This window comes from Pholis gunnellus (assembly GCF_910591455.1).
Source record: "Pholis gunnellus genome assembly, chromosome: 22".
Lineage (NCBI taxonomy): Eukaryota > Metazoa > Chordata > Actinopteri > Perciformes > Pholidae > Pholis > Pholis gunnellus.
In genome coordinates, this window is record NC_136549.1 from 13,952,826 (window position 1) to 13,964,219 (window position 11,394).

The 11,394-nt window shown below is 43.3% G+C and overlaps 1 protein-coding gene across 1 annotated transcript; it reads right to left on the reverse strand.

Moving 5' to 3' along the window:
- Nucleotides 1-3,834: 3,834 nt before the first annotated feature.
- fam180a (family with sequence similarity 180 member A) lies at nucleotides 3,835-10,360 on the reverse strand (the record flags this gene model as incomplete). Its single annotated transcript, XM_079183608.1, has 3 exons — nucleotides 3,835-5,047; nucleotides 5,415-5,512; nucleotides 10,285-10,360. The coding sequence occupies 3 exons, from the start codon at nucleotides 10,358-10,360 to the stop codon at nucleotides 4,718-4,720; spliced, it is 504 nt and encodes a 167-aa protein (XP_079039734.1). The 3' UTR covers nucleotides 3,835-4,717.
- Between the last annotated feature and the right edge of the window lie 1,034 nt (nucleotides 10,361-11,394).

Below are 11,394 nucleotides of genomic sequence, written 5' to 3' on the forward strand. Positions count from 1 at the left end.
TGTGTGATAAGAAACCCAGATCACCATCCGCACACAGCTGCATCATGAATCACTCATGGGCCGTCTGAGGCCGCTCCACCTGTAGCTGTGCTGCACCGAGCCAAATTCAATCAGGCACTCGGGGAGCTGTGTTGAAACACACATACCACAATTCCTGCACAACAATGTCCGATAAGACTTCGAGTAGAGAGCATTATCTTCAGTCCCATGGCCTGCTAACGTTCTCCCATCGCCTTATCAAAGACTCCCACAAAGTATCCCACAGCTGGGATGGATGCTTGAGCGATTTGAACGACTTAAAATGAACAATATTGACAAATACTTTTGATGATTTGAATCCTGCATTAGCACAATAAGAATCGACAACAACGCTGTTTCTTCTGTTTTATTTGTGCTCCGCAATTTCTCCCCCCCCCGACTCTCCCAGCTGCTGTGATGTTTTTGTGAAATACTGTGTTGCTTCGTGGAAGCCAGAGAGAGAGAGAGAGAGAGAGAGAGAGAGAGAGAGAGAGAGAGAGAGAGAGAGAGAGAGAGAGAGAAGCAGTGTTTTGAGCAGGCTCCCTGCTGTCCGATCACTCTGTTTAATTAGTTCTCCGACACAGCGAGGTATCCCACTCCCAGACTAATTCATCCCACCGCCCTCCCTCCATCTATCCATCCATCAATCCGTCCAACTCCCTCGCTGTCGCCGTCTCTCTTCTTGGCTCAGCTACTATTATACACACCACACAAAGGGCTGCAGACATGATCATGACCTGTTTGTAGACATTGTGGTTTCTACAAATGAACTGTTAATTCCTCAGAAGTTGTATTATGATAATCCAGACCGTGCAAGGCGGTGTCAGTTAAACCGTCATGAGCAGAGCAAGAAAACTGCTAAATCACCCCACTCCAGACACGCATGACACGAGCTGACAGGCACATGTCCATGACTTCACCCTGTTTGTGGCTGCAGCTCATTAATCATCTCCCGGCATGCATGTCTCACATCTGGAGTTTTTTTTCTTTTAGCTTTCAGTCTGTGTTGTATTCCTACTTGGGATGACAGTGATTTCTCTAATAAGGAATCACATTTTCCACGTGAACATATCGAGTCAAAGGATCTGCAAAGAGAAGAATGTGCCCTGTATGGGCTGTTGCTGATTTTTGCCAGAGGAATGTTTTTAATGGTGCTGCCGAAGCGTTTGATGCCTGAGATCCAGATCTTGAATTATTTTCTCATAATATCCGGGGAGACGTCGCCAAGTTATACGAGTGGCAGACGAGGGGAAAATCATTTCTTAAATGGATAAGGTATTGAGTTGTTTAATTTGGTGCAGAAAAGCAAAGTGCGTGTGTGTGTGCGACACATTGTGAAGTCTCATCGGTCCCTCTCTGCCAGCAGACTGAGACTTGAAGCATGAAAACCTGTCTGACAGCTGCGGGGGGAAAAACACATGCAGCTGATAAGCTTGAGTTAAAACAACTGGGTGTTCAGCTGGAGGTGATCACAGAATATTTCTACCAAGAAAGACGCATTCCAGTTTTGACAAGACTCCAATTAAGCCGCCTCAAACCCAAAACACACCCAAATAAAAACACAGGGGGGAAAAAAAACCCCAAATCAAATTATAAATGCAACGTTCATTTATGTTTGAGTCTGGCAGCGGCCCACGTCTCGTGTCAGCATAACAAAAATATATTGCAATGAGTTCAAGAGCTCTTACATGTATGTGTACACAACATGAACTCAGGACGGAGAGTGAGAGCATTACCACTCATACATGTTGTGCTATTACTTTGAGTCCAGTCGTATCCAATAATCCTGACAACATCTGCACAAATCAATGGAAAATAACAAAATCGTGACTGATGAAATGAGTGAGGCTCATACAGGAAATAACATTTGGAAATGCTGCCACCTAGTGGGCATGTGTATGTGATAATAATAATATTTACACAGAGAAAACGTTCAGCTGGCACATTACTGATGGAAACAGGCAGTTTTAATGGTCTCCCTGGAGAGAAAAGGCATTGTTGATGATGTTGTTAAAGTAAGAATGAAGATGAAATCCATATAATGCTTTTCAGGTAACTCTCATTCAGCTCTAATGGTTTCTGTTGATTGGGTTATTATAAAAGACGTACTTGTGTGAGGGAGAGATTTTTGTAATCTTACTTGCAGAGCTGAGCAGAGGAGACAAAGTCCTTTATTTGAAATCAAAATGTTATGTGTAAAAAGTGATGTTTTTGGGGGGAGATGCACAAGCTACCCAGCTGTATGTAAAGTTAGCACAGTTAGCCCCACCTTTACCAGCTGCAGCATGTAGACTTTAAACTTTAAGCTCATCAAGTTTCAGATGGAGAACTCCAAGACAGCAGTTCTGTTTGCAGCCACTTGGTGCTGCTCTCTCAACATGCATGATGCCGCTGCGGGTGATGCATGATATTAGGGGATGATACGCTAAATGGATTAAATGTCCACACTCATATTTCATGTATACTGATAAGTCAATAACCCGGATAAAAAGACTCATTTTTTCTTATTAAATCTGCGCCACAGAAGAGGAGACGGTGTTAAAGAGAATCAATGCAGTCAGTGAGTCATTTTAAAACTTTCCGACAATTAAGGTGTACTTTATGCCAGAAGCGAATAACAATACCATCCAAATCTATGCTGCATTACAATGTGGGAATTGTCACAAGGAACACAGAGGTTGTAAGTGGGGGAATGGAACTGTCAGGGTCGATAATGGGAGCAAACTCCTGAGCTTAACTGGTTCCTTTAATATCCCGGTTTCTTTACGCTCTGTCAAGTAGTGCCCGGAAACATCCCGAAACTCATCATCATCATCATCATTAGAGCGCTGCAGGGAGGGAAGGCGGATCCTGAAACTCCACACCACAGTCTTCACCTCCTCATCAATCAGTCCTGAATCAATGCTGACATGCTGAGAAACAAAAAAGTAAGCCTGTGATCATCGTATACAATTTCAGAGATGAAATGCTTGTGGAGGACATTCTGCTCTGGTGGCAGGAAATGACAAACAGAGACCAACATTTCCAATGCTTGAATTGAACCAAAACACGAAATGTAAGCAAATGCAAAACCAATTGACTCAAGGAGGGAAAACATATATACTGTATATATATATATATATGTTTTCTCTGCACGAAAGCCTTTTACGGAAAGTACCTATTTCCCAAAATGAGTGAGGGAAATGGTTAGCTCTGAGGCAAACATTTTTCAGTTTGCTCAAATGAGCAATCAGGGGTATTGATGTACACAGACTCCTAAGTACAAATCCGTGGGTTTCATTCAAAGGGCTTTTACTGGCAAATCAAATGAGCTGAGCAACCTTTTATAGACGGGGCGAAGCATCTAATGCCGTCTAAAGTCATTTGTTGACATCAGACATGCACACAGAGGCACCGAGTTGTCTAACTAATGTACCGCACGTAGTTTGATTTAGCATATATTAAAAGTATCTCAAAAGGTCAGTATAATCAGAAAAGTCAGGATGCAAATGTGGCACTGTTTGCAAATCAGTCCTACTTTTGTGACGTATTTTCTAACCGGCACGGCGGCCGAGCGCTGTTTGGACGGCGAGGGTGAGGAAGTGTATCGGGTCTGACTGCGACACACTTGATTAATGAGGCCATCCTGTGGCTTGCTCAAAGACAAGGAGCACAGATGCTTTGCTGCTTTTATTTCATTTCCACATAATGAACAAATAATGTAGGATTAAACAGAATGCATTACAGTTCCAATCAGAAGAGAACTGAACATTAATGAGCAGGGTGGAGGAATACAATTGACAAAGCAATTAAAGTCTCCTAGTGGACTTTGCGACTGTTTCCTGTCTCCCTCTCTACTTTTAAACTTTCTAATAAAGGCAACATGACCAAAAACAGCCACTAAATCAAGTTAGCTAGAAGCATGTAGATGGACTTTACATAAAAAATACGTATTATCTTGAATGGTTTCTCTCTGATTAAATCTTTAGAGAAGTTTGTTCTTTACAACGTCACATATTCTAGTCTCATCAACAAACATGTATTGTATTGTATCAATATATTCTATTACTCAGGCTGAATCAAGCAAACACTTTAAACTCTGCATGTTGGGCCCACTAGAGGATAGCTCTGCTTCAAAGTGGAATAAGATTTGTGAGCGTCAAGTGTCGACTCAATGTACCGTGTGTAGTCACTCTTCACACATGGGGCACACTTGCCTAACATTTTAGGGGGTGTAAACCTGCACCTCAATGCTCGGACTGCACATTTGGGGTATTGGGAGCGATGCACTTGGTATTTAGAGTGTGCTGCTGCTGGTGCTATTGTCCCATAAAGCATTGCATTAAGGGAGTGGAGGAGATGCTGCAAAACAATAAAGAACAAGGATGAAATCTCTGGGAAATTATATTTTTGGAAGTTAAAGTTTGACTTGCAGCTAATGTGTTGCATAATTTGTCAGTACAAAAAACAGTAAAGTGCATTTACTTCTTGAATTTGAAAGTTCATTTTTGTTAGCAGAAGCACAAACTCAAAATCCAGTTGATTAAAGTAATTTCTATAACAATGAGTACATACTGTATAGAGTTGTTATGTAGGGTTTGTATACAACTGAGACACAGTTTGAGTCAAGAATTGCAGTGTAACACAGCATATCGTGTATATAGGTGACTTTGAACAAGTGAAATCACCACAAACTAAACTAACATCTTCCGATTCTTCCTCAAGAGGGTCCGAGGTCCTTCTGAACGGCTCTGAACAGCTGTATCATGGCGTCCGTCCACGCCTCCCTCTGCTGCTGGCTGCTGACTCGAGGCAGCGTCTGAGCGGCGTACACCAGGGTCAGCACCGTCCTCTCAAAGTCCTGCCAGCTCAGAGGTCGCCGGCGCCGGGCGAGCTCCGCTGTCAGGCGGCGAATGTCTGAGAGCCTCTTGGGCAGGACGTCCTCACAGATGACCTCCAGCTTGTCCACGATCCTCAGGGAGGCCAGCTCCTCATCTGCAATCAGCATGCCGTGCTCCTCTCCTTGGATTTGCAATCCAGCGAGCAGGATCTGGGAGAGTCCATCCAGAGAGAAATATACTCAGGAACTATCTACTTACACAACTAATCAAATCAAAAAATAACTTGTTTGTTAGGTACCTCCAATCCCCCAAATAAAGCATTTATTGACCTCTTTTTGAGGTGAACTGAAGACATCACAAGATTTCAATACATATTCCTTTCATCAATGTCAGGAAAACTTTGGATAACACATACTTCACATCTCTGCACATGATTGGCAGCGGGACATGGCCCGCAAATATGAGACTTGGACAGATCTTTTGCACATTCTCAACATGTTTAAAGTGGTTTCCAGTGGCAAAGCCCTGAGCCATTAACTATATCAGTACCTCTACACCCACAGGATCTAGACTGACCTCAAAAAGCAGGTTGACATCCTCCATCGAGCGCTGGAACGTGGGGTTGATCAGCGAGTATGCCCCGCGCTTTATCCTATACGCAGACGGATACAGAGCTAGAACACATAAGTACAGGAAATTGGATTAGAGGATCTTCCTCGCATTCAAGAAATTAGGCTCCAAGATATCCAACGTGGCGTGCATGTGGGTGGGCCACAGGTTGAGAAAACACAGCTACATTACTGCTCCAATATTATGCATGTGAGATAGATCTGGCCCCAGCTGGGCAGAGGGTAATTGGTCTTTAACCCGAGATGCTCCTACATTTACAAGTGGCTGTTGCGTACAGAGGGGAGTTATCCCCGCTCAGGTGTTGCCAGCTTCATTTGGTCAGATTTCAAAGTGTCCGTCCGCATGTGAAGCAGACCAGAGGCCCCATAATCTGAGCTGTGCAGACAGAGCTGGAATGAAACCTGTTGATGCGGCCAAATCTCTATGATCAAATACCATCAAATCCATATTTCACAGTGATAACCAGAGGCAAGTAGCCTACATTTACTCAAGTACTTCAAGTTCAACTTCCATGTTCTGCGAGGTAAAATTACAGTTTTTTTCAAAAGGGGTCTGGTGGCTTTGAAGACAGCACAGATAATGGCTTCGCGTCCCTCTTGAAAGGGGAAGTCTGACGGGGAAATATAGCTTACACTAAACCTGGTATACATTATTTAAAGGCTAAAATACGTTTTTATGATGCTCCAGTCAGACAGCTCTTTCTGGCGAGGAAATCAAGTTGTTTTAGAGCTTTGTTCAAAGCCAAAAGACTCCATTGACAAAAACAGTAACAGTCCTTACATACAACCCCACGTCTACTAACCCTTTAGGTTATATGTTGACTAAAGTAGTGCTAGCCTTCACATTATTCAAAACCTTATTGATTAGCTTACTTTGGTAACCGATGTCACTGCTTTTCACTAACGTCTCAGTGACTAACTAATAACCCAAGAAAAGAACGCAGGTGGATCGTCTCTTTAAAGGATTTGACTACACCGTTCACCATGTCCTTTTATTCTAGTAGCATTGTCTCTGTAAACAATAGAAATTTGGTACTTTCTTAAACTTATTTTAAACTCTGAAAAAAACAACCTAAAGTTGGACTTATTTTAAACTATTTCTTTGTATTTTGTTCTCTCTAAATTCTTAATGAAAGCAGGAATGCATATTTGTTGACAAGGAATGATTTATGGACGAGCGTACAGCACCATGTTCTCATTTGAACAGCCATGTGTGATGTTGAGCACATAGTCTCACTGGTAATGGAAAGTATTTTGGAGGTCAAGCCCAAAATAAGGCTTGACTAAGAAAGCAGAGGGGTCACACAAGGATGCAAAGTAGCCCCGCACACATTTTCCCCTTCCATACTGTTAATAATACGACTACTACTGCTGCCCAGATGGCTACAATATGTTCATATTATGACTCGCTCCATTGTGTGAGTGCTTCAGGAGGGTGAAATGAAAAGCAAAGTTGATTAAAGCTGAAAGGGGATTCACAGCTAAATGAAGTAAGTTAAACCTGCTTTTCAGCTTCTCCACACAGACTCTTTTCACCCCTGCATTGAATAAGGCCGTTACCACTTGGCTCAGTGTGTAAGCCAACACGCTGATCACACACACACACACACACACACACACATCTTAATGAGGGATACAATATGAACACTGGGCTTGAATTTGGATTCAATCCACCTCCTACCCTACAGCGGCATCTATCGTGTGCTGCTTCGCCAATTCTGCAGTAATGATCGGCCCCTCTGCCCGGAGCCGCGTCGGCCTGATGCATTTAGGCTTTATTGCATTTGTGAGGCGAGCCAAAGCCACATGCGCTGGCTGATCTCCCCATGTACCTGCTTCCTGCTTGGGTGACTGCCAGTCTCAGCTTCAGCTTTGCTTTCGCAACCCAGCCACCGTTCAGGAGGTAAAGAAAAGCTGCAGCTCTACGTTCCAGTGTTGGAATAGTAACACCTGCCAATTTGGCACATTTGCGTTATCCTCAATATGTTATCTCAAACCGTTCACCTCTCAAACCTGAGGCCCCGAGGCCACAGTCCATCAAGCAGTAACCTTAATACATTTTATCATGTCTCTTTTTATGTACAACAATCAAAGTGTAAAACTGACATGTTGCCATATTATAGGCTACATCCCCTGAATGAGTCAAAAATAATTTGAAGGCAGGTTAACCCAACAACAATGACAAGACTGAGAACACTGCAACGTCTTGTTTTTACCGTTCAGTTTTTTATGCATTCGGCAAGCTGAATTATATATAAATACTGAGCGGAGGAGGTGCTCTTAGGTTGATTTTGTTACTTATGGACAGAGCTAAGCTAGCCGTTATCCCCCTTTCCAGTCTTTATGCTAAGCTAAGCGAACCGCCTGTGGCTTAATATTTGCTATACAGACACAAGAGCGGTCTGAGAAAATTACACCGCCAAGTGTTTGTGATCGAGGCCACGCGCTCAACCTGTAAAAATATAATCAAGGAGCTTTTATTGACGCTCTCAAGAGCAATGCTTTTTGCTGCGTGCTTCCAGTCTTTATGCAAAGCTAAACTAACCATCACCTGGTTCAATAGTTTCATATTTAAATACAGAACATATTTTTCTTATAGGGGATAATCCATTTCTGTAAATTCTATCAGGCAAAGGGTTTCAAGGCCTTCACCACGATGAAGACTCTAACACATTTTATAGAATGAAAATCCTTCCTTAAGTCGTTTCAAACACCAAACACCAGTCCTGAGAAGATTTCCCCAGATCCCACACTGACATGCAGCTATGAATGCATCACAACTTGCAGGGGAAAGATTTAAACTCCTCGTTGTCTGAGTGACTCCCAAATGCAAGATCAGCAGCGGAGGAGAAATGCCTCTGCAGTCATATTAGATCCTGAAGAGACACTTCAGCTTCAGTGGGACATCGTCAATGCACACAAAACAACACCCAACGGACAGTGTGCTCATTAGAACATGGGTTATGTTGTTGAAGGATCAAGGCGCTGCAGGGAAATGACACATTGGAGGCCAACCCAGTGCTGATTTACATTTAGAATGATTAATATGTAATTTACATAAAAGTTGTCTACTACGCTCTGTCATTGTTTGCTGTACAACAATGTACTTTGGCAAGCAGTAAAGTGTGTGTTATGCTTCCAGCAGAGGGAAACAGCAGTTTGTAATAAAACGTTATTGTTGGTTACCGCTCACATGGATGGAGCAGCACTGCTGCAGACACATAAACAGGCCACATGTCGAATAACATTTAGAAAAGAAAACTCCCTGCGAGGAAAACACAATCAATTTTAATGCTGCACGTTTGTAACAGCTAAATAAAAACAGGTAAAGGACTCTAATGTGCGAATAAAAGGTAAGCTAAAAGCAACGTTCACTGTGTAGCTGGTCAAAAGCAGGGTTTGGCAACAGGCAGGACTGAGAAGGAGATCAAAACAAGGAAAGGCGGTCTTGCTAGAAGTCTTAAAATACAAGCAAAGAATAACAACAAGAAGGGCAGGCAGACAGAAGAATGCTGAAACACTGAGGCTGGGTTGCACAGCAGACAATCTGGCAGGGAAGTGAGGCGCTGATGAGAGGAATCGGGAGCAGGTGCACAGCAGGCTGTGGAGGTCAGGTAATGATAGGGAGCGGGGAAAAGCTAAGGGCCACTGCCGGGTAGAGCTGGAATAGGGAGGGAGTTTCTGATGTATGTCCCTGCTTACAACATCTCAGCTTTCCCTGCTGCTGGTTCTGAGCCTGTTCAGTCCGTAATGCTTCCCCTCCCTCCTCCAGCGCTTCAAACAATCAACGTTTGGATGGGCAGGATTCCCCCAATGTCATTATGCACAGTCAGGGAACTTGTAATCTCCCGCTAACTGCTTGCAAGGAGATGAGGGAACAACAAAGATCCATTAATTAGCGGGGCTAAATGGTATTCCTAGCTGGAGGGATGTCTTGATGAGAGAGGGAAAGAGAGAGAGAGAGAGGGGGAAATAAACAAAAATGAAAACAAAATGGATGTCTGAGTCCCTCCGGCTTTCGGTAAAAGCGGGTGAAAAGGACACAGGAGGAATAAAATCGTTGCCGCAAAGGCCAATCTGCTGCTTAGCATTTCAATTTACCGCCAAATGATGTTAAAATTCAAACAAATTGCATTTGTTTTAGCAGCTCAAATGCAACATCTACCATTTACAATGTAAACAGACTAGGGGAAGACGAGAATCCCTTCAACCCTCCAAATACTGTCCTTCACAATGACCTTGGGAGGATCATACAAGTTTCGCACTTTAGCACCTACACCCCTTTTGGACTATTTTCACATAAAAGTACTCTTTGCAGGTCAACAGGTGTTTAGTGTTTGTCCAAAACTGTTTTGGAGTAAAACTCCCAAGACAGCATTGATTATTAGTCAAAGCATTCATTGAATCGAGTGAATTCTCTCTCCTGTAGCTGGTTTTAGCATCATGTGACTAGCATCAAGCTCTGTGAGTGTTGAGAAAGGAATTTCCTCTGCGAGTGGATCCAGTAAATGTCTCTTTTCTTTGGAAAAAGACCCGTTGACGTCCTGCACTTCACAATGTTCAAAATATCACCAGAAGATAAACACATTCCTTCACAGGCACACACACACACACACACACATAAGCAAACCAGGATTTAACCATCCTGAATGTTTGTTTCCATTTTCTAAAGGGCTAATATCTTAAATGAGGATGCTAATAGTTGCAATTTGTGTATCAGAGATCATTTAAATCAGCTTTTCACATGATGTCGACATTGTGGACTATGAAAGAAGACAGAGGTGTAATGTATGCATGGAGTCGGAAGGTCCACCTACCTTTCCTGTGGTGCTGAGTGGCTGCCAGGTACATGGACAGGTAAGCAATGATGAGCAGAGCCCACCACTGCGTCATGTTGATCCTCACACACACAGATCTACACACACACACTTCTACCCGTCTTGCTCTGTCTCTCTCAGGGGATGAACATCACAACGATGGATGAAAGTGCTCCGACTGTTGAGCTTCGGCATTTCACTTGCACCAGTTTCTTCATTCCTTCATTTTTTTGTTTTTGTCGCCACCTCCCTCCATCCATCCTCTCTCCCTCTTTTTTTCTGTGTGTGTGTGTGTGTTCTCCGCTCAGGCCTGGCCGTCTGGGCTCTCATCTGGAAATCATCAGGATCTCTTGGCTGGACCTTTCTCACAGCTATACTGGCTGGCTGCTTGACTGGCTGACCACGGTTCAGTTACTCTGTGACTCACCAATTGACTGGATAAGGAGGGGACTGACTGACTGGATGAGCGGCTGACTGACTGACTTGCCAGTGATTGACTGAACATATTGGCATCCCATGAGCCAACACCGCCGGGGTAGCGACCTGTCAATCACAAGGTAGCCCCGCCCTAAAGCACACTCTGCTTTATGGTCTGTTTGACTCTAAATGGACCATAATTTATGAAATGAACATCATGCTGTATTGAAGAAGACTTGAAACTAGAGATTGAGACCATAAACTGATGTTTACAATGTTTACTGAGGGAATAAATCAAGAGAGAAGTAGAGTCATGTTCTCAGACTTCTATACAACCCCTGAGTCGCCCCCTGATGGCCTTTAGAAATCATTTTAAGACCTGGAGGTTGCCGCCTGGCTAAACATACAAAGCATTACCATACAATATCATGATAAAACAGTCAAGGTCTCTGATTGGTTTATTTTAGAAATCAAAGCAGGATTTACGTACGACTGTGGCTCAGTGGAAGATCAGGGTCTTCCTTCAATCCTTTTACCCCAATTTGTGCCAACAGACTGTTACTGCGGTGTATGAATGTTAGTTAGAGTCCTGATGGGCAGTTGGCCCCTTTGCATGGTAGCCAATGCCATCAATGTATGAATGGGTGAATGATCACATGTGGAGTTAAAGCGCTTTGAGTGGTCGGAAAACTA